The sequence below is a fragment of the Mustelus asterias genome, chromosome 3, assembly GCF_964213995.1.
Source record: "Mustelus asterias chromosome 3, sMusAst1.hap1.1, whole genome shotgun sequence".
Classification (NCBI taxonomy): domain Eukaryota; kingdom Metazoa; phylum Chordata; class Chondrichthyes; order Carcharhiniformes; family Triakidae; genus Mustelus; species Mustelus asterias.
The window spans coordinates 144,387,741-144,411,760 of NC_135803.1; the positions used below are offsets into that span (position 1 = coordinate 144,387,741).

The following is a 24,020-nucleotide window of genomic DNA, read 5'->3' on the forward strand; positions in this document are numbered from 1 at the left end:
TAGCCATATAAATACTTTGGCTACAAGAGCAGGTCAGAGGTATGGGAATTCTGTGATGCCTGCCTCACCTGCTGACTCCTCAAAAACTGTCCATCATCTGCAAGGCATAAGTCAGGAATGGAATGGAATATTCTCCACTTACCTGGATGAGTGAAACTCCAACAACACTCAAGAGGTTCAACACCATCTAGGACAAAGCAGCCCACTTAATTGGCACCCTATCCACCCCCTTCAACATTCACTCTCTCCATCACCAACGCACAGTGGCAGCAATGTATACCATCTGCAAGGTGCACTATCGGAACTCACCTCAAAATTCCTTCATCAGCATCTTCCGAAACCCTGCGACCTCTACCACCTGGAAGGAGGAGGGCAGCCAATGCATGGGATCACCACAACCAGGAAGTTCCACCCCAAGCCGCATACCATCCTGACTTGGAAATTATATCGTTGTTCCTTCACTGTGATTGGATCAAAATCCTGAAACTCCTTCCTCTAATCTCCCAAAAACACCATTCCTCTAGTATATTCCACCCCCACCCCCACCACCCCCTTTGCCCAACTGATGGTCACCATGCCCTCAGCCACAATGACGCAATGGTCAGGATTTCCTTCCCTAACTTCCTTAACTATTTAGTTTTTTCACCTCTTTGTTCTTGCTCTTTCCTCTGGTATCTCCTTCATTAGCTCACTGCCTATTTTTCCATTCCATGCCAACATTCTGACTATACTCTGACTTCGGGCAGATCCCTTTTGATCATTGCATTTTTGAATTTTATGTAACAAGGCAAGGGATAACATAAAGGAATAATCTGCCTCTCAGCACACAGTGTCATTGTGAAGTAATCACAGTTAACCAAAAGACAGCGAGATTTGGGATAATGTTTTATTTGGAATTCTTCCACATCATACTTAATCCTCTGTCTCAAAAGAGCACATTTTGCTGCTCAAGAGTTACAGTAACCATCTTGAAATCTTCTGTAGCCATTAGACCTCTCAGTGACATCATTAAATTTCTGTTGCCTCCAAATTAACGTGCCATGACAGATTAGATAGGTACAGCATCTGACACCTCCTTGTGTGCTCTTTTCTTGTCTCCAAGTAGTCACTTGAGTAATTAATGGCCCCTGCGGGGAATCCATCTGTTGCCTTTCTTCAAAGAATAATTCCAATACTTCTCTATCTTTGAAATACTCTGTTTCTCACAATCATAGCACTTACCTACTTCCTAAACTATTATAATAAACCACTGCACCATACTGTTTTCTGTTTTTTAAAAAAAAGCAGAATGGTTTCCCTGGGCTAGAGTAATGCCATATTTCTGAAATAAAAAGGCATTGTAAATCAGAGGGCCACTTGACTGCTCAGAGGTAAAAGGCATTCCTTGAGAAATTGGTGCCATTTGTATTCTACAAGTGCTGTAGTGTCTGCTTGAATTATAATTCATCCAGAACATTGTACAGTTGTCAAATGTTGAGTATAGGAAAATGGACAGTCTTTATTGAAATTGTTATGGGACATCCTCCCCTGGAGATAATAGAAATTTACCTTGGGCAATGGAGCAAAATACACGCAATATTAAATTGCTCCCCTCCCCACTCCCCCATTATACACAGCACTGGACACTCAGTTCCATTTCCTCCACTAGTCATTATATAGGGATTATAGGGTTGTAAGAGATTATAGGGGTAGAGAGGAGTCGTCGTTAAACACCAGGTGGAGATATTTGATGTAAGGTGTAGAACATGGAGCAAGAACAGTAGTGATGGGTGAACAAAGCTTGATGAGGGATAGGGTACAGGCATATGTTGACAAAGGCCATGCACCTCAATCAAGCCAATCTTCCACTGAGTGTACTAGCATCACACTGATGACCTGAATATTATATCACAGAGAATGTGCTTAAAAGTATTGAGTCACCAGAATCTGCAAAATATCGACCCTCAACCAAGATTCTTGCACTTTTGAGCATGCATGAGCAGGTTACTCCTGGGTAAGTGCCACTTGATAGCGCTGTTGATGACCTCTTCCATCACTTTGTTAATGATCGAGATGATCGAGAGTAGACTGATGGGGTGATAATTGGCCAGGTTGGATTTGTCCTGTTTCTTGTGTACAGGACATAGCTGGGCAATTTTCCACATTGCCGGATAAATGCCAGTTTTGTAGGTGTAGTGGAACAGTTTGGCAAGGGGAGCGGCAAGTTATAGAGCACAAGTCTTCAGGACTATTCCAGGAATATTTTCAGGGTCCATAGCGTTTGGCGTATCCAGTACCTTCAGCTGTTTCTTGATATCACATGGAGTGAATCAAATTAGCTGAAGGCTGGTATCTGTGATGCTGGGGACCTCCAGAGGAGGCCAAGATGGATCATCCACTCAGCATTTCTGGCTAAAGATTGTTGCGAAAGCTCCAGCCTTATCTTTTGCACAGATGTGCTGGGCTCCTCCATCATTGAGGATGGGGATATTTATGGAGCCTCCTCCTCCAGTGAGTTGTTTAATTGTCCACCACCATCCACGGCTGCATGTGGCAGGACTGCAGAACTTAGATTTGATCCGTTGGTTGTGGAGTCGCTTGGCTCTGTCTATTACTTGCTGCTTACACTGTTTGGCATGCAAGTAGTCCTGTGTTATAACTTCACCAGATTGACACCTCATTTTTAGATATGTCTGGTGTTGCCCCCCTGCTCTCTTCATTAAACCAGGGTTCATTCTCTGGCTTGGTGGTAATGGTAGAGTAGGGGATATGCTGGGCCATGAGTTTACAGATTGTGGTTGCGTGCAAGATGAAAAGCTTCGACATCATGTCTCTTTTTTCAGCACTACGCAATGAAAATTGGAAAATGAGCTATGCCTGAATGCATGCCTGTAAAGGAAACCTTCCAACTATCATCCACACGTTTAAGACTAATCTGATTTTTTATCATTCACCTCCATCGTACCTGGTCACTCCATGATGCCAAGTCATTGTTCCAGAAAATGTTTCCCCCACAACTAAGCATATATATCACCCACAATATTCGAGAATCCAACATACGGCATTATAGACAAGTTCAGTGTTTTGGCATTCCCTAGTAAGATTCTTAAATTTTCTTATTGTTTACATCCTTCAGAATGCAGATCCGGAGAACCCAAACTGCAATGGGATTGATGGGGTATTGGAGGGATATTACCAGAGCCTGCGTAGAGTACAACTTTACGGACCAACCAACTTTGCACCAGTCATCAATCAGGTTGCCAGGTAGGAATGGAAACGCAGCACCATGATGATAATATACTCCAAGTACATTACTGAAATCAAGTTTTTTTAACCCCCCCCCCCAAACCTCTGGCATAAGAAAACAGGGACAATCCAAACACCAAACGGGCGGCCCGGTTAGCACTGCTGCCTCACAGCACCAGGGACCCGGGTTCAATTCCAGCCTCGGGTCATTGTCTTGTGTGGAGTTTGCACATTCTCCCCGTGTCTGCGTGGGTTTCCTCTGGGTGCTCCGGTTTCCTCCCACAATCCAAAGATGTGCGGGTTAGGTAGATTGGCCATGCTAAATTGACCCTTAGTGTCAGGGGGGATTAGCAGGGTAAATATGGGGGGTTACAGGGATAGGGCCTGAGTGGGATTATTGTTTGCAGACTCAATGGGCTGAATGGCCTCCTTCTGCACAGTAGGGATTGTATGAAAAAGGATTGTATGAAAGTAAATTCCAGCTCTTTATTATCAGTATATTTTCATTTAGTTAGAAAGCCTAAATGAATGAAAATTGAGCTGAAAAGCCGACAGGTTCTCTTGGTGCATCATCTATGAATTTCGCAAGAATTTTGTTGTATAACTGGGAGAAAGTACTGATGCTGTGCCTTCTTTGACTCCGACTTTATCACACTCAAAGAATTGCTGGACACATCACCAGAGCAGAGCTAGAAAGAATGTCCATTTTACAAATGCACAAAATGAAAAGCATATTTGTAAATAATGATGTCAGAATTCACGCATAACAACACAAGAATACAAGAAATAAAATCAGGAGTCGGCCACCAGGCCCTGCAAGCCTGCCCCGCCATTCAGTATGACCATGGCTGACCTCTGCCAGCCTCAACTCCTTTTCCGTGCCATTTCTCCATAGGCCCCTATTCCTTGATCTATCAAATATTTATCCACCTCCACTTCTAATGGTCCAGGCTCCAAGGACTGAATAGCCTAGTCCTGCTTCTGTTTTCTATTTTCTATGTTTCTAAAGTCTAACATTGACAAGTTCGATTTTAGGAACGTAACAGTGAAGTCTCGAACAATTGCCGATAGGAGGTTATGTAACAACTTCAAGTCTTTGGCACGAGTCATGTCCACAATTACTGTGTGCTGGGTTTTGTCCTGAACATCTGTTAGAATGTTGCTCATCTGCTTCCTGATCATTCTAGGTCATTGTAGGTGGCAGCAGCCTTCCAACCTCGACCAGAACAGTCCATCCAATCATACCTGTAATCTGTAGATAACCCACTCACCGCCAGTTCCACTCTGCTCCTTTTCTCTGGATGGTCAGGCATGTATATTACATGATTCAATCACCACATCTGACTAAATAATCCACGCTTTGGTGAATGGTGATCCATCCTCTAACCTAATGTTATTCATAACAGAACCCAATAGGTACTTGTGAGCCACCTGTTCCTTACCGTTATTGCCACATTGCTTGCAAGATTCTACCCACTATCTGTCAGCTCAACGATGTTTCTGGAGCCAGAATACACAGTAAGCCAATAGACATAAGTGTTCCGATAGTGACTATTGGCAAAATCGTATTAAGTTTAGAGGAGATGGGAGGAAAAACTTTTTTTCACCCGAAGGGTAGTGGGAGTCTGGAACTCACTGGCTGAAAGGGTGGTGGAGGCAGAGACCCTCATAATATTTAAGATGTATTTAAATGTACACTTGTGATGCCAAGGCATACAAGGCTATGGGCCAAGTCTGGAAAATGGGATTAGAATAGTTGGGTAGTTTGTCTTTGACTGGCGGAGACACGATGGGCTTAAGGGCCTTTTTCTGCACTGTATGCCTCTATGACTCTAAGTAAACCTGCTCTAACCCGCTTGTATTTACATTGTAGGTGTGCAGCACTGGTGACTGATGGCTCTCAGTATTTTGTGCTATTGATTATCACAGATGGTGTGATCTCAGACATGGTACAGACTAAAGAAGCCATTGTTAATGTGAGTAATATCTACGATGAAAATAAATATAAATGTCATTAGAATAGTGGCTGGAGTATGTAAAACCTTTGAATGGAAATGTAATCAGCAGTCATTCATTGTCTCACATGCAAGGCAGCAGCTGCATGGTTGGAGAAGTTGTCAGGATGGAGGCCCCATCTACCTGGTCAGGTGAATATAAAAGCACATGGGGATATTCAAAGAAAAGCAAGACGTTCTCCCGGGCTTGTGGGCAGCACAGTGGTTAGCACTGCTGCCTCAGTGCTAGGGACCCAGGTTCAATTCCCGACTGGGGTCACTGTCTATGCAAAGTCTGCACATTCTCCCCATGTCTGTGTGGGTTTGCTCCGGTTTCCTCCCACAATCCGAAAGACATGCTGGTTAGGTGGATTGGCCATGCTAAATTCTTCCTCAGTGCAGCTTAATAAGTGGCTTGAGAGTTGGTGCAGTGGGAGGGCTTCAGATCTTTTGACCACTGGGACCTCTTCCACGGCAGATGGGACCTGTACAAAAAGTTGGGTTGCATTTTAATTGGAACGGCATTAACATCCTAGCGGGGTGATTTGATCGTGCAGTTCGGGTGGATTTAGATTAATAAGGGAGGGGGTGGGATCCACAGCAGTAGGTCAGGGAGCGCAGAGAATGTGGAGAACTCAGTGAATGGGTCCAGTAAGGCTGAGATAAATAAACAGAGGGAGAGTGTACAAAACATGACAGGACAGATGGTCTGAGGTGTATTTGCTTTATTGCAAAGAGTGTGACAGGTAAGGCAGATGAACTTAAAGCTTGGATTACATGAAGGGGGCATAGGTTGAAAGTGGGAGGGGAAAAGTTTAAAAGAGATGTAAGGGGCAAGGTTTTCACACAGAGGATGGTGAATGCCTGGTACGCGCTGCCAGAGGAGGTGGTGGAAGCAGATTCTGTAACAACGTTCAAGAGCCATATGGATAGATACATGAATAGACAGGGAATAGAGGGATATGGTCCACATAAAGGCAAGAAAATATTAGATTAGAGAGGTTTCTCTGTTGGCACAGACTTGGTGGGCTGTATTGTTGTATTGTTCTTTTGTTCTTTGCACTCAAACAGGTGCTGGAGTGTGGCAACTAAGGGATTTTCACAGTAACTTCATTTCAGTGTTCTTGTACAGGCGACATTAATAAATGAACTTAAACTTAAACACTCAATTAGCATCACCTAAACATTTTAGCAGGTTACTGTTCTCATTGCTGTTTGTTACTGTGTACAGATTGGTTGACACGTTTGCCTACATAACTGGACTAATTACAAATCAGTTCAAAAATAATGCATTGACTTTAAAGTGTTTTAGGACCATCTGCTTCTTGCCCATTTCTGAATGTTCCAGGCATTTTCTGGTTCTGTTTCCATTATCAGTCCCTAGACACACATTCTATTGGACCAACACTCACATTGTTCACACCTTTCTTATTTAAATATCTATGAAAATCAGGGTTGAAATTCCCCTGTCTCGCCCACCACGGGAATCGTAGCGGGCAAGGCAGAAAATTCGGCAGACCATTTAAAGGTCCTTTGAGTTCGGTTGGGAATTTCCTGCCTTCCGGCCGGAGAATCCACCCCAGATTTTAATCCATTTAGCCGGTTTCATTTTTGCATCAGCACCCCAGTGTCTCTTGATCCAGCCCCACATTGGTTTAACCCTGATGAATGGGAAGCAGTGGCATGTGCCATCGCCAAATACTTTCAGACCTGGGGCAAGGTGTATCCCTTCAGGCTGAAGGGACAATCCTTTAAAACAGAGATGAGAGGAATTTCTTCAGCCCAGAGAGTGGTGAATCTGTGAAAGTCTTTGCCGCAGAAGGCTGTGGAGGCCAGGTCCTTGAGTGTAGTTTAAGACAGAGATAGATAGGTTCTTGATTAATAAGGGAATCGGGGAAAAGGCAGGAGAATGGGGATGAAAAAAATATCAGCCATGATTGAATGGCAGAGCAGACTCGATGGGCCGAGTGGCCTAATTCTTCTCTTATGTCTTATGGTCTTATGAACATAGAACATAGAAAGCCACAGCACAAACAGGCCCTTCGGCCCACAAGTTGCGCCGATCACATTCCCACCTCTAGGCCTATCTATAGCCCTCAATCCCATTAAATCCCATGTACTCATCCAGAAGTCTCTTAAAAGACCCCAACGAGTTTGCCTCCACCACCACCGACGTCAGCCGATTCCACTCACCCACCACCCTCTGAGTGAAAAACTTACCCCTGACATCTCCTCTGTACCTACCGCCCAGCACCTTAAACCTGTGTCCTCTCGTAGCAGGCAACTTAAATAATAAATTGCACAAGCGTAAATCTATTTGACCAATGCAGAAGATTTATATGTAGATTAAGAGATAACTTGAGAGTAAGTTGCTGCTTGGGCTAAATTTGAAGGATTTTGATGGTTTAAATATAGAGTAATAATGTACTGTACCTGAGAGTGAGTTATAGGTTGGAATCCTACACTATGATTATGGAAATGTGTCTGTGGTGTTAGAATGTGGAAGTCGTGGCTGGCAGTGATTTATGTTGTGTCTATTGTTTGCCACCATTGGCTGTCATGCTGATGCAGTTCACCATTGTGCTGTATCGCAACAATGTTTGACCCAGGGTGATGCCTACCTTAAGAAGAGGTGATGGTGTTTATTGAGTGATAATTGGGAAATAGGAAAATTCAATATATTTGATAGAAAGAGTCATGGAAGTGTCACAAACTGCTGATTAATGCAAAATAAGCCACTGAGGGACACCAAGCCAACAACAAACTATTTACTTCATTCCTGGGATGCAGGTATTGCTGGCAGGGTTGACATTTATTGCCTATCCCTAGTTTTGAGGGTAGTGGACCTTCTTCTTGAAGCGCTACAGTGGTTTAATATAATTGAGTCATCCATGTTTGTGTGTGTAATAAATCCTCGGAGGCGGAAGTACCTTCACCAGAATTCCTTTATTTATAAGATCCAACAACATTATATAGAGTGCTCTCAGTCTGCATCCGGAGTGCCAGAGGAACTGACACTGCTGTTTAAGTGCAGAGCATGGGGCTTCCTGATTGGACCATCAACTTGGCCCTTAATCAGGGAGTTCATATTCAAGCAGGCCAACCTCAATTGCCTGATTAAAATCGTTACAGTATGGAACTGGAGTCTCAGTGGTTAAGGCAAGCAGATTTCGTCCTGAAAGGACCAGTTGCTTTTGTGAAACTTCATGGAATCTGTGGAATTCCTTGCCCAGTGAAGCAGTTGAGGCTACGTCGTTGAATGTTTTAAAGACAAAGATAGATAGATTTTTGAACAGTGAAGGAATTAACGGTTATGATGAGCGGGCGGGCAAGTGGAGCTGAGACCACGAAAAGATCAGCCATGATCTTATTGAATGGTGGAGCAGGCTCAAAGGGCCAGGTGACCTACTCCTGCTCCTAGTTCTTATGCTCTTAAGTTCTTATGCTTTATCTTAACTGGCAATCCGACAGTAACATGGTCACTTTCACTGGTATCAGCATTTCTATTTCCTGTTTTTTAAACTGATTCAAATTCTCAAACTGCCATTGTGGATTTTGAATTGGTATTCTCCGGATTCTAATCCATAACATAACCACAATGGCATCTCACCCATAGTATAGAATTCTTCTAGCCCAAACATTAAGATAAATAAAAGTCAGGTTTAAGAGATTGATTGACTTCCCAGCTGAGCAGTAGCTTTATACGAGAAATCTGTATGAGACTGAATCACTGCTTCATGTTCTGTTCTTTTCAAACAGGCCTCAGTCCTTCCCATGTCAATAATTATCGTTGGAGTGGGACCTGCGGAGTTTGATGGTGGGTATTCCTTCAATGTTGATGGAGTTGTGGATCGCTACTAAACATGTCCCGGCCTCACTTGTTGTTATGGATAGATTCATATCTGTGTACAAGACTGAATACTTGACTATTGTGCAGGGCAGAAGTTTCGGAAGAGCCATCATGGTATATTGTAACATATCACCATACTGAAATATTCCCTCAGGGTAATTTTTAAGAAGGTGGGAGTCATCCATCTGAAAGAAGTTGTTTTTATAGAGGGTATTTGAAACTTTTGATTTCTCCTCATAGGACAATTTATTTGGAATCAGTCTAGTGAACCTTCCCATTGCGCTCCCCCAAAGGCAAATATATCCTCCCTGAGATAAGGAGACAAAACTATAAACAGTACTCCAGATGAGGTTCCAGAAAGACTAATTTAGCATGGCAAATCCACCTAATCCACACACCTTTTGGACTGTGGGAAGAAACCGGAGCATCCGGCGGAAACCCATGCAAACACGGGGAGAAAGTGCAAACTTCACACAGTCACCCAAGGCTAGAATTGAACCTGGGTTCCTGGCGCTGTGAGGCAGCAGTGCTGACCACTGTGTCACTGTGCCGCTGTGCCACAGTAGTGTGTATGAATGCCGGATGCAATTTTGGATTGGAGGTCCCCATTCAGAGTACCTCATGCTTTCAGTGAAAGAAGCTACCAGCAGCCATTGTCGCCTGATGTAGAATTTGGAACATCAACCTGGGAAGAAACTGTGAGGAATTGTCCTGTCATAGTCTTGGCCATCTGTCTGCTGCAAGGACGCCCAAAACTACTTTGCAACATCATGTTGGCACGCACAGTGACAGTCAGCTGTGGCTTGAAACTTAGCTCAAACTCTGTTGCTGCAATATTGACCCATGGAAATGGTGCTGTGAAGTTTCACAGAACATCACTGTCCTTGCAATCCCATCCATTTTAGCAGACACTCAACAGGTGGTTGGATGCAAGGCCTTTCCATCATTTGCTGACAGATTCATACCAGGCATTAATTTTCCTTAACCATTTTGTGTCTTCTTAAACTCCAGCACAAACACAACACCTCCATTTAAATTTTCCTAAAAGCCACCTGGGGCCATTCAGCTCGAAACCGAGCCAGAAGTTGAAAATTTAGGCTTTCAGCTCCAGTTGGAAATCATTGATCTGTTCTTTGTAATGGTTATTTTCTGTTGCTTTTCAGATTTTCAAATAAGTTTGCTGACATCTTTGCTTATCACTTTCAGTCAGGCAAGGAGGAATTGGTAGGGCTAGGGAACCGTGGTGCACCAAAAAAGTTTCTTTGTTGGTTAAAAAGAAAAAGGAGGCTTATGTTCGGATGAGACGTGAGCACTCGGGTAGTGCACTAGAAAGCTTTAGATTGGCTAAGAGGGAGTTGAAGAGCGAGCTTAGAAGGGCTAAAAGGGGACATGAGAAGACTTTGGCGGATAGGGTTAAAGAGAATCCTAAGGCGTTCTATAGGTATGTCAAGAACAGAAGGTTGGTTAGGGCAAGTTTAGGGCCAGTTATAGATGGCAGAGGGAAGTTATGTGTGGAACCGGAGGAGATTGGTGAAGCATTGAACCAATATTTCTCTTCGGTGTTCACGCAAGGGGACATGAATATAGCTGAGGAGGACACTGGGTTGCAGGGGAGTAGAATAGACAGTATTACAGTTGATAAGGAGGATGTGCAGGATATTCTGGAGGGTCTGAAAATAGATAAATCCCCTGGTCCGGATGGGATTTATCCAAGGATTCTCTGGGAGGCAAGAGAAGTGATTGCAGAGCCTCTGGCTCTGATCTTCAGGTCGTCGTTGGCCTCTGGTATAGTACCAGAAGATTGGAGGTTAGCGAATGTTGTCCCATTGTTTAAGAAGGGGAACAGAGACTTCCCCGGGAATTATAGACCGGTGAGTCTCACTTCTGTTGTCGGCAAGATGTTGGAAAAAATTATAAGGGATAGGATTTATAGTTATTTGGAGAGTAATGAATTGATAGGTGATAGTCAGCATGGTTTTGTGGCAGGTAGGTCGTGCCTTACTAACCTTATTGAGTTTTTTGAGAAAGTGACCAAGGAGGTGGATGGGGGCAAGGCAGTGGACGTGGTATATATGGATTTTAGTAAGGCGTTTGATAAGGTTCACCATGGTAGGCTTCTGCAGAAAATGCAGATGTATGGGATTGGGGGTGATCTAGGAAATTGGATCAGGAATTGGCTAGCGGATAGGAAACAGAGGGTGGTGGTTGATAGTAAATATTCATCATGGAGTGCGGTTACAAGTGGTGTACCTCAGGGATCTGTTTTGGGGCCACTGCTGTTTGTAATATTTATTAATGATCTGGATGAGGGTATAGTTGGGTGGATTAGCAAATTTGCTGATGACACCAAAGTCGGTGGTGTGGTAGACAGTGAGGAAGGGTGTCGTAGTTTGCAGGAAGACTTAGACAGGTTGCAAAGTTGGGCCGAGAGGTGGCGGATGGAGTTTAATGCGGAGAAGTGTGAGGTAATTCACTTTGGTAGGAATAACAGATGTGTTGAGTATAGGGCTAACGGGAGGACTTTGAATAGTGTGGAGGAGCAGAGGGATCTAGGTGTATGTGTGCATAGATCCCTGAAAGTTGGGAATCAAGTAGATAAGGTTGTTAAGAAGGCATATGGTGTCTTGGCGTTTATTGGTAGGGGGATTGAATTTAGGAGTCGTAGCATTATGTTGCAACTGTACACAACTCTGGTGCGGCCGCACTTGGAGTACTGTGTGCAGTTCTGGTCCCCACATTACAGGAAGGATGTGGAGGCTTTGGAGAGGGTGCAGAGGAGGTTTACCAGGATGTTGCCTGGTATGGAGGGGAGATCCTATGAGGAGAGGCTGAGGGATTTGGGATTGTTTTCGCTGGAAAGGCGGCGGCTAAGAGGGGATCTTATTGAAACATATAAGATGATTAGAGGTTTAGATAGGGTGGATAGTGATAGCCTTTTTCCTCTGATGGAGAAATCCAGCACGAGGGGGCATGGCTTTAAATTGAGGGGGGGTAGTTATAGAACCGATGTCAGGGGTAGGTTCTTTACCCAGAGGGTGGTGAGGGATTGGAATGCCCTGCCAGCATCAGTAGTAAATGCGCCTAGTTTGGGGGCGTTTAAGAGATCCGTAGATAGGTTCATGGACGAAAAGAAATTGGTTTAGGTTGGAGGGTCACAGTTTTTTTTCTTAACTGGTCGGTGCAACATCGTGGGCCGAAGGGCCTGTTCTGCGCTGTAATGTTCTATGTTCTATGTTCTATGTTCTAGTTGTCCCTAGCACAGCCACAACATTAGGGTTCCTTTCTTCTTCATCTGTTGCTTCCACCTTCGCAACTCTGGTTTTCAAATCTGTTTCTTTGTTTCTTTAACACACTGCACCAGTTTGTTACTATCATTTGCTCCCTGCTGCTCTTCTCACTCTGAAGCTAATGCTGCACTATGCTTTGTCTCATCAGCCCCTTAATCTCCCTCTTAATTCGATTTTTTGATTCGATTTGATTTATTATTGTCATATGTATTGGTACACAGTGAAAAGTGTTGTTTCTTGCACGCTATACAGACAAAGCATACCTTTCATAGAGGACATATGGGAGTAGGAAAGGAGAGGGTGCAGAATGTAGTGTTACAGTCACAGATAGGGTGTAGAGCAAGATCAACTTAATATAAGGTAGGTCCATTCAAACGTCTGACAGCAGCAGGGAAGAAGCTGTCCTTGAGTCGGTTGGTACGTGACTTATATCTTTTTCCCGATGGAAGAAGGTGGAAGAGTGTGTGTCCGGGGTGCGTGGGTTCCTTGATTATGCTGGCTGATTTTCCGAGGCAGTGGGAAGTGTAGACGGAGTCAATGGATGGGATTTTGATTTTGCGGTGTTCCTTCTAAAACTCTCTCTTCCCTGCCCATTCGCGCCTTCTGTTTCTCCATTGATTTGCCTTGTTTCCACCATTCTATGCAAATTTCCCAACTCCTTTGGCATTATTTCCTATGTAACTTCTCACTAAACCTTGGAACTGGGGACAAATGCCAGCCCTGTTGAGTATCGCTTCAAGTCAATGAGAGAAAGCAGCCTGTCTGTGCAGTTTACTGAGAGTCTGGAAGCAAACCTGGAAGCACAATGTTTCTCTCCTCTTTCCAAGTAGCAGGTATAACCAGTTGGAAGTTCCCCCTCAAATAACAATACATTTTAGGTGGTTTACTTAGAATTCTTGGGTTCCCAGCCTGGGGCTGCTGAACCGCTTTGGCGGAGGTGTTGGGTGAGAATGGAGGAACAAGCTGCTGTTTTTTTTCACTTATCAATTCTGTGTGACGGTTTTGAGTAGACAATTTGGACTGCCTTCGAGCCAGACTCTTACCATTTCACAGGTATGATTAACAACTGATACAGGACTCCAGTTAATCTACAACCTTGGAAGGATAACCTGTCGCTGGTCCCCACTCAGCCTGCTGCTGCGGTCCTCTGTGTACACATCTGGGTGGGGCTGGTGTATGGGGCATTCTGCACAAAATAAATTTTTGATCCTTATAGATTGCCAAGAAGCATGGGTTCCAGAAAATAAAAGCGCTCATTGCTACAGAATTTCATCCCCAGATAGGATCTGTGGAGCCAGATTTCCCAGCTCGGCAAAACTGACCTTTAAAAATGGCCACTCGCGGGTCATATTTTTGGGCGGGGGAGGTGGTGGTGGACTTAATGTCAATTTATATAATCCCATACACCCCACCCTTTACCCTTTGCCCTTACCCCTCCATGTCAATTCGCCTAGTATACCCTGTCATTTCTGAGATCGCTTTGATATTCCTACGCAGCTTGACTGGTCCAATGAGCTTGTGCATAAAAATTGCATAAGCATATCTAATTCTAACAATCCCAAAGGGTGTCTTACCTCTATAATAGGGTGCCTTTATAATAGGGTGCCTTACCTCTATAATAGGGTGCCTTATCTCTATAATAGGTTGACTTACCTCTATAATAGGGTGCCTTACCTCTATAATAGGGTGCCTTATCTCTATAATAGGGTGCCATACCTCTATAATAGGGTGCCTTATCTCTATAATAGGTTGACTTACCTCTATAATAGGGTGCCTTACCTCTATAATAGGGTGCCTTATCTCTATAATAGGGTGCCTTTATAATAGGGTGCCTTATCTCTATAATAGGGTGCCATACCTCTATAATAGGGTGCCATACCTCTATAATAGGGTGCGTTACCTCTATAATAGGGTGTCTTACCTCTATAATAGGATGTCTTACCTCAATCGTGGGTGCCTTACCTCTCCCTTAGCATGTCTTACCTCTCCCAAAGATTTTCCCCTTAATTACCAATCACCTTTGGGTAATAAAGAGGATAAAAGGCTACTGTAATTAAAAAACTGTACTTGTACTCCCTTCGCTTAATAAAAAAACAACTGTTGCCTTTAAGGGCTGCTCAGTCACATTGAAGTTTGGTCAGGGAGACGTGGCTAAACTGTCCATGCTATTCCTCACCATCCTTAACCCAAACCCTCCCCAAATGACGACAGTCAGAGGCGATCGGCCTGTTGCAAGGTAGGCAGGCAACACACTGAAGAGGCAATTTTCTACTCTTGTACTGGCATCTCTTCACCTGCGGGTGGGTCTTTCTAATAGTTTGTGTGTTGAGTCAAGACTTTAGTTATTCTTACTCAACTGTGTTCAAAGTACTGTTTTGTACTCCAGCCAGGGATTTCATAATTGGAACACATCCATTTTGAGGTTATAAAGAAGTTAAAAAGAATCTGGCTACCTTTCCCTTTGATGTAGACAATGGGCAGATTTTACACTCTCCCTAAGGTGGGTTTTGAGGCGAGGTTGGGGGTGGGGGGGTGTGCTAAAATAGAATGAATGGGATTCCCCACCCCCCAGGAACCCACCTGCCCAAACCCCAGACGCAATTTCACGGTTGGACAGACAGGGCCTCAGGCTAGTTCCAGTAACTGGGGCATATATTGGGTAATTTAAGCCCCAGAAGAGAACATAGAGCTTGTTCCTGTGCTGTACTGTTCTTCGGCCCACGGTGTTGTGCCAACATGACACCAAATTAAACGAATCCCTTCTGCCTGCCCTTGGTCCATATCCCTCTATTCCTTGCATACTCATGTGCTTATCTAAAAGCCCGTCATATCTGCCTGCACCACCACCCCTGGCAGAGTGTTCCAGACACCTACCACTCTCTGTGTAAAAAACTTGCCCCTCACATCTCCTTTGAACTGTCTTCCTCTTACCTTAAGTGAAGCCCCCTAGTATTAGACATTTCAACTCTGGGAAAAAGATTCTGACTGTCAACCCTATCTATGCCTCTCATAATTTTATAGACTTCTATCAGGTCTCCCCTCAGCCTCTGCTGTTCCAGAGAAAAGAACCCTAGTTTACCCAGCCTCTAGGTTTGGTCAGATGGGCAGTTCGAATTTCAAATCTGAACCAAATCCAGACATTTCTAGTGTCAATGGAGATGAGACAAGAGGTAGATTGCTGATCTGTCCTCCGGAGGAAGAGCTGCCACTGAACCTCAGCTGAGTACTTCCGTTTTAACAAGATTCCTGTTTTTCAATTAAAAAGCAGACGGTGCTGGAAAAGCTCACAGTGGGCGGGATTTCACAGCCTCGCTTGTCCCGAAACCGTAAAATCCCGCCCGAGGTCAACGGACCTTTCCATTGTCCACCACTCGCCCACTCCGATTCCCGTGGCAGGCTGGGTGGTAAAATTCCAGCCAGCAGGTCTGGCAGCATCTGTGTGTAGAGAAACAAGAGTTAAAGTTTCCAGTCGGTATGACTCTGCTTCAGGAATGAAGAAATGCAGGAATGTGATGGGTTTTATGCATTGAAAGGTCCATTGACCTTGGGTGAGAATTTCCATTCTCAGGGGCGGCAGGACGTGGGTTAACTTGCATGGAGCATTATAGAGCACCTAATGTAATGGATCCATATCCCCACAAGAGGAAGGGAGAATGAGTAAAGGATGTTCACAAAATAAGAATATGAAAAGAATCATAAAGTTATTAAAAACAGTCCTTTCCTTTCCAATTGGTTGATTTTTAAAAGGGAGGAAATTACCTCTTAAACCTGGCTTCATCAGGTTCCATTGTCAAACAATCTTCACTTTGCCAAGAACTAAAATTCTATTAGGATCTGAAAAGGACAGGGTCTAAGACCTCGGTGAGACAAATACCCAGTGTGAATGACTCTTATTTGCAGCACATCTCCAACCCTCGTCACCTCTGTGCTTGTAACCTGCTGCGTCATTGCTGGTGATCTCTGATGAACAGATTCGCTGGACTGTAAGTGCACACATTCACGCAGGATATCCAAACTTGCTGCCCTAAGGAGGTTTCATAATGTGACAGAAGGATTAGGAAAGAACCAAGTTGACTCGCTCGTAGATGCCCCAGAGCAAACTTCCTGGACAGTTTCCACTTGCACCAGCTGTGTGTTTTTGTCATGCTCTCAAGAGGCCCTCAATCCAAGGTTCTCTTCCTGGTATCACTGAGTAACTTCTAATGAGGTTTGCTTTGCCGTCTGTTTCTCTTAGCCTATATGGAATTTATTCTCTGTGAGCATGGCTGTGTTTGATGCTGGTTTTTTATATCTATGTAGCAAATCCAGCACCAACATTTTCACTCTTGTTAAAAAAGTGTTTATTTATTCAGTTATGCAAATCACTGGTACAGCCAACATTTATTGCCTATCCCTAAAAGCCTTGGTGTTAGTGAGCCACCTTCTTGAATATAACTGTGTTACTTGGCTAGCCCATTTCAGTGCTGAGTCGAGAATCAACTCATTGCAGTGGGTCTGCAGTCACTTATAAGCCAGACAGATTTCATAGAATCATAGAATCCTACAGTGCAGAAGGAGACCATTCAGCCCATCAAATCTGCACCGACCACAATCCCACCCAGGCACTATTCCCATAACCCCATGCATTTACTCTAGCCAGTCCCCCTGACCTGACACTAAGGGGCAATTTAGCACGGCCAATTCACTCAACCCGCACATCTTTGGACTGTGGGAGGAAACCGGAGCACTCGAAGGTAACCCACACAGACACGGGGAGAACGTGCAGACTCCACACAGACAGCGACCCAAGCAGGGAATCGAACCCAGGTCCCAGATTTCCTTTCCTGAAGAACAGGGAACCAGATGAGTTTTGGTCATTACCTGGTAATATGATGGTCACTATTTCTGATGTTAATTTTATATTTAATTAATTGAATTTAAAATCCCCAGCTGTAATGGTGGGATTTGCACTCATGACTCAAGATCATTAGTCCAGACGTCCAAATTACTAATCCAGTGACATAACTCCATTATCAGATCATCCATAAGTAGAAAGGTTTTACTGTCCAACTAACAGTATCCATGAATGTAGTTAGAATCTTTGACTGACAATTGACCTTTCTTACTTGGCCATAATAATTGACGTGTATCTTGCAAAACACAGTCCTCCAATTTATTTCATTGGACTCAGCCTTCTTCACTTGAAAATGGCGATTCTAAAGGGTTTTATTAAGGTAAATAGGTAATATTTCCACTGGATGGTAATCAGTAACTGGAGAACATAAATGTAAGATCGCCAATAAAAGCATAAAGGAAGACGTTGGGAGGATCCTTTCAATTAAGAGGGTTGACTGGATGTACAATGTTGTCCATAGAAGCTGTGGTGGAAGTAAAATTAATTTACAGCTTTCAAAAGGAAAGTGATGGAATTTTTTTTTAAATGTGAATACAGGGCTGAGGAATTGAACTAAATAGATAATTCTTTCAGAAAGCAAATAGCCCTTTCTATCAATTCTATAAATCTATTCTATACATGGTAAGATATAATTCCTTGTGTAATGTGAACCTCTCCATTACCTCAACCATGTGCTCTTTTTGCTCACTTGTCAGTCTATACAGGGGCAACCAATAGGCTGCAGAAATGATCAGGGATTGGCCTGAACTTGATCAACAAGTCAGGAGTGTGATCGAATACTCTCCACTTTCCTGGAGTGCAGCTCTGGCAACACTCAAGAAACTCAACACCATCCAGAACAAAGCAGCCAACTTGGTTGCCACCCCTTCCACAAACACTCAATCCCTCCACCGCCGATGCACGGTGGCAGCCGTATGTAGCATTTACAAGATGCACTGCAAAGATTCACCAAGGTTCCTTAGGCAGCCGCTTCCAAACCCATGACCACTACCATCTAGAAGGACAAGGACAGCAGTAACTTGGGAACACCTCCATCTGGAGAATCCCCTCCAAGTTGAGTGGCATGGTGGCACAGTGGTTCACGTTGCTGCCTCACAGCGCCAGGGACCCGGGTATAATTCCGGCCTCGGGTGACTGTGTGTGTGGAGTTTGCACATTCTCCCCATGTCTGCATGGGTTTCCTCCAGGTGCTCTGGTTCCTCCCACAGTCCAAAGATGTGTAGGTTAGGTGGATTGGCCATGCTAAATTGCCCCTTAATGTCAGGGGGATTAGTGGGGTAAATACGCATGGTTATGAAGATAGGGCCTGGATGGGATTGTTGTCGATGCAGACTCAATAGGCCAAATGGCCTCCTGCACTGAAGGGATTCTATGATTCGATGAAGTCACTCACCATCCTTCCTTAGAAATATATCGCCATTCCTTCACTGTCACTGGGTCAAAATTCTGAAAATCTTTAACAGCACAATGGATGTGCCCACATCTCGGGGACTGCAGCAGTTCAAGAAGGCAGCTCACCAGCACCTTCTGTAGAGCAACTAGAGCAATAAATGCTGCCCACACCAGTGATGTCCATGTCCCGTAAATGAATTTTGAAAAACAGCTGATATCCTTAGAAAAGATAGGTATTTGGTTTATTGAAAAATCATCACAGCAGCAGATGCTACATTGTGATGGCAATATAAATAAAATGGGTCATTATAATTCCTAAAATAGTTATAGACAATCATTAAAATAAAGTCTAAAATAATAGGATTGCGCAACTATGAACATTTTGGAAACAAATAATTACAAAACTTTGCAAAATGCATGTCTCCTTAATTTGCAGAATAAAAATGCACTCTGCATTTTGAATTAAAGCCCATAGCACATGTTGTCAGGTTGAGATCATTAAATTTTCAATCATTTTCATATTATTTATGAGTTTTATAAGGTAGGGGATTGGGCAGTCTCATAATCTATTTGCTCTATATCTTAAGCAAGGTAATTATAATTATTATAATTCGGAAGCGAAAGAATGCCAACAGTTCAGGCTGCCCCATGAGGGGCCCACAACAGTTAAGTTTATTTTAAAAGCAGGTGCATGACCTAAAAAGGTTGATTGAGTGCATTCAGTACATTGAAGGGATTTTAATTTTGTTTGATACGATAAAATAGTTTTTCCATCCTAAGAACTAATGAATCCTAATTGACTTTTCCTATTCCTTGGCTAAGAGATACTGAATCCAATTACAATTCCCCATGGCTGCCCTGGCTAAAAAACCTGGGATTTTCCTTCTCCACGGGCAGTTTATCAAAGTTTCCCCGTGTGCCTTTAATAATGCTTATGTGGCTTAATGGAACCCAATTGAAGTATGCGAATATTGGGCCTGCAGTACCGATTTCTAAATATAGCCATAAATAAATCCTTTTACTAATGATTACTTATTGTTCACATTTGATGTAACATTGCAGTACACCTCATTAAAATATTCAGTCATTCAAGGATGAAAGACCTATGAGAGTAAAAATAAAAATGTCAGCAACTGACTGGAACACCTGAGGCCATCAGAGTTTAATTCCCTTCTGCTCAGGTGGGTATTTATTTTATATTCACGTTTAAATAACATCAAAATGACTAATAATTTTTTTAAATTGCAATCACATTTTTTTTAAATTTCCAATTTTAAAGTTCCATACTCGACTGCTATTTTTTTCCTTGGAATCCATAGACTCCCTGCGGAGCAGAAGGAGACCTTTTGGCCCATCGAGTCCATGCCAACCCTCCGAAAGAGCACTCTAACTAGGGTCAAACTGGGCCCACTCCCCTGCCCTAACCCTGTAACGCATTGATCCTGGCCAATCCACCTAACCTGTACATTCTTTGACTCTAAGGGGCAATTCAACATGACCAATCAACCTAATCTTTTTTTTGTTTATTCATTCATGGGGCATGGGTGTCGCTGGCATTTATTGCCCATCCCTAGTTACCCAAGGCCAGTTAAGAGTCAATCATATTGCTGTGGCTCTGGAGTCACATGCAGGGCAGACCAGGTAAGAACAGCAGATTTCCTTCCCTAAAGGATATTACAATTGACAATGTTTTCACGACCATTCCAGATATTTTTTACTGAATTCAAATTCCATCATCTGCCGTGGCGGGATTCGAACCCGGGTCCCCAGAACATTAGCTGAGTTTCTGGAATAATAGTCTAGCCAGGGCCTCCCTTACCTAACCTGTGCATCTTTGGACTGTGGGAGGAAACCGGAGCAACTGGAGGAAACCCATGCAGACACAGGGAGAACGTGCAAACTCCACACAGACAGTGACCCAAGGCCAGAATTGAACCTGGGTCCCTGGCGCTGTGAGGTAGCAGTGCGAACCACTGTGCCTCCCAAAATTCAATGAGAAAAAAAAGTTTAACAATAGTAATTTATTTTATTTAGGCCTCGTAGTACCTGATGATGATGATGGGGGCCATGAAGTCATCAGAGTTAGGACCAAGTTAGTAGTCAGGTGAAGTGAGATTAGAAGTTGCTGTCGTACCATGTTGTGTAGGTGTAATACAGTTCCCATTTCAAGTCATACATTGTCTCCACAAATTTGCATATACCTTCAATTTGATACCTTTGACTGAGTGGCAGAGCTCTTATCTCTGGATCAGAAGTTGTGGTTTGAAGCCCCAGACCAGACATTTAAGCAAATGACCCAAGCAGTGCTGCATTGGGATATGGCATTTAATTGAGGTCCTGCTTCTGCCTCAGCTGGACATAAAAGATTCCTGTGACACTATTCGAGGAAGAGCAAAGAGAGTTCTCTTGGTGGCTTGACTGGCATTTATCTCTTCGTCAACATCATTAAAACATATCGCTTCTTGCGCGATAAGCGATTCGCTTCTCGGCCTTTTGGCTAAGATCAAGTGTATGGACGGCAGCCCACGGTCGGCCGCACTTGGTCGAGATCATTAGGTTACGCTGAGGTTTCATATGAAGCAATTTTTAAAAGCGGCATCTCGGCCTTTTGGCTAAGATGCAAATGAGCTCAAGTCTTGGAGGAGGAACCTCCCCCTTCTCCAATCAGCTTGGCTCATGTAGATCAGGCCCAGGACAGGGTGGTTTGGTCTTGTCAGCCTGGATCTGAAATGTCTCAACTTGTTGAGACTCTGAATTGGATTTGATTTGATTGAATTGGAAAAGTATTTTAAAAAAATTAAAACATATTTGGTTATTTACCTCCTTGCTTGTATGTGCAGCCTCACTTTTTTATTCATTCATTCATGAGATATGGGTGTCGCTGGCTTGTCAGCATTTATTGCCCATCCCTAGACACTCTTGGAGGGCATTTGACAGTCAACCACATTGCTGTGGTTCTGGGGTCACATGTAGGCCAGACCAGGTAAGGAAGGCGGATTTCCTTCCCTAAAGGACATCAGTGAACCAGATGGGCTTTTCTGACAATCGGCAATGGTTTCATGGTCATCAGTAGATTGTTAATTCCAGATTTTTTCTATTGAATTCAAATTCCACCATCTGCCATGGTGGGATTCGAATCCAATCCCCCCAAAAATTAACCGAGTTTCTTCATTAATATCGAGCGATAATACCACTAAACTAATGTCCCCAGAACATTAGTTGAGTTTCTGGATTAATCGTCTAGTGATAGTACCAAATGAGCTGCCATATTTCTACGTATCAGTAACTACACTTCAGAAATACTTGGCTGTGCTTAATGAGATTAATGCAAATGAAAATTGGGTGGTTTCCATAATGACTGGTCAATCCTCAACCCCAACTGTATGCTTGGAAGGCAGGATGAATATCTACCCCTAGTGCGTTCTCTGCCGCAAAGGTGGAGGTGGTAGATCGAGGTTCCACTGCGCCACCACCGTTAGGAGGGTGTAATTACAGCATGACAAGTTTCTATCGTGAAGGGAATTTATAACAGTCTGTGTATTGATGTAAGGTTTTGCATTATATATTATGCATAATGTCCCAGTTTGTGTGAAAAGCAAAATAATATTAGTTGATAGCATTCAAGCCGCAAATTCTGACACACAAAGCATTTATACGCACAACCATTGACCAAATAATTTCCTTCACTTCCTTTAATCCACACTGGCACCCTTTTTGAAGATAGTTAAATCATTGAGAGAGATGAAAAAAGCAATTAGATAAGAAAATGCGGGAGGGCTGCAAGTTTGTGCTTATACAGACTTTTGGCTGCTATTATATGCTGTAAAAATGGAGCTTAAGAGTTGAATACTAACATTAAATTATTACCTGCATTCCTCTGGCTGCCAATATATGTTGGCTATATTTGGAGATTTGTGAATGTTTAATGAAGAATACAATTCTATCAGCATTGTCTTTGCTGCTGCATCGCCTGCGGCATTTGAAACTGTGACCCTGCCACGCAGCAGGTTTGTAATATGCAAACAAATATGATATTGGATAACCTTGTTTGGAGATTTTGCAATAAAAATCAGTATACATAACGTTATGTATTCCTTTCTATGACCTTTGAGCATAAAGATTATTTTCTGTGCTTTTTGCAGCTATGGAGGAACTCGATGGAGATGAGGTTCGGATTTCCTCTCGGGGGCGTATAGCAGAACGCGACATCGTCCAGGTCAGTGATGAGGGAAGTTTTAGAGGGAGTAATCCAGGTCACAATGAATTGGTGTTGGGGAATGACTAGACATATCAATTAAAGTCAGCACCATCTATTAAAGGCAAACCATCTTTGACTGACTTAATTGAATTCTTTGATGAAGTAACAAAGGGGGTTGGTTACGGTAATGCAGTTGATTTTGTGTATATGGACTTTCAAAAGATTTTTGATTTGTTAGAAAGATTAAAGCTTGTCAGTGGCTATATGCATACAACATTGGCTAGGAGACAGAAGGCAGAAACTATGGTGGGAAGTATACAATGATGTTCTCCAGGCATTAGTATTCCTTTTCTTTTTGCCATAAATTAATGATGTGGACTTGGCTACACAGACATTATTTCAAAAGTTGCAGATGACACAATGCTCAGAAAAGTAGTATACCATAAGGAAGATAAAAATAGACTACAATAAAAGCAAAATACGCTAAATGCAGGATGCTTGTGGTGTCTGGCCCCTTTAAGGGAACCTAGTTGGGGCTTCACTCCAACTTGTCTGGGCTTGTCCCAGCAATTAGATGCTAGACAATGCAATGGAGTCCTTACAGAAAGCAGGGTGTGAGGTCCTGTAGTCAAGGTAGGTTGGCTTGTGATGAATATTGATAGACAGTCAATCACCAGAAATAGAGACAGAGAAGTCAAGGAAGAGAAGGGCAATGTCAAAGATGGATCATGTGAGGGTGGGAGTGGTTTGAAAATTGGAAGCAAAATTGATGTATTTTTCAATTTTTGGATGAGAAGAGGAAGAAGCACCAATACAGTATTTAATGTACTGGTGAAAGATAATAATAGACTTCTGGAGGACATGGAGAGACTTGTGAAATGGGCAGACATAAGCCAACTAAAATCTAACAGAGAGAAGTGTGAAGTGATGTATTTTAGTCGGAAGATTGAAGAGAAGCAAAATGCACTGAATGGTACAATTTTAAAGGGTGGGAACAGAGAGATCAGTTTGTACGTATACAAATCTTTGAAGGTTTCAAGATTAGTTCAGAAGGCTATTCAAAAAAGCATATGGAATAGTTGGTTTTATTAATAAAGACACAAAGTACAAAAGCCAGGATGTGAAACCAAACTTTTATAAAACACTAGCTAGGCTTCTGCTGGAGCATAATAAAAATATA

General features: G+C 43.1%; 1 protein-coding gene across 1 annotated transcript in view; it reads left to right on the plus strand.

Moving 5' to 3' along the window:
- Window positions 1-24,020, plus strand: part of LOC144491680 (copine-9-like) — a 380,635-nt gene that overhangs the window by 350,395 nt on the left and 6,220 nt on the right. The window contains exons 16-19 of the mRNA XM_078209852.1: window positions 3,116-3,243; window positions 5,099-5,201; window positions 8,979-9,036; window positions 22,785-22,858. Of these exons, the coding sequence (XP_078065978.1) occupies window positions 3,116-3,243; window positions 5,099-5,201; window positions 8,979-9,036; window positions 22,785-22,858 (363 nt within the window). The remainder of the gene's footprint in view (window positions 1-3,115; window positions 3,244-5,098; window positions 5,202-8,978; window positions 9,037-22,784; window positions 22,859-24,020) is intronic.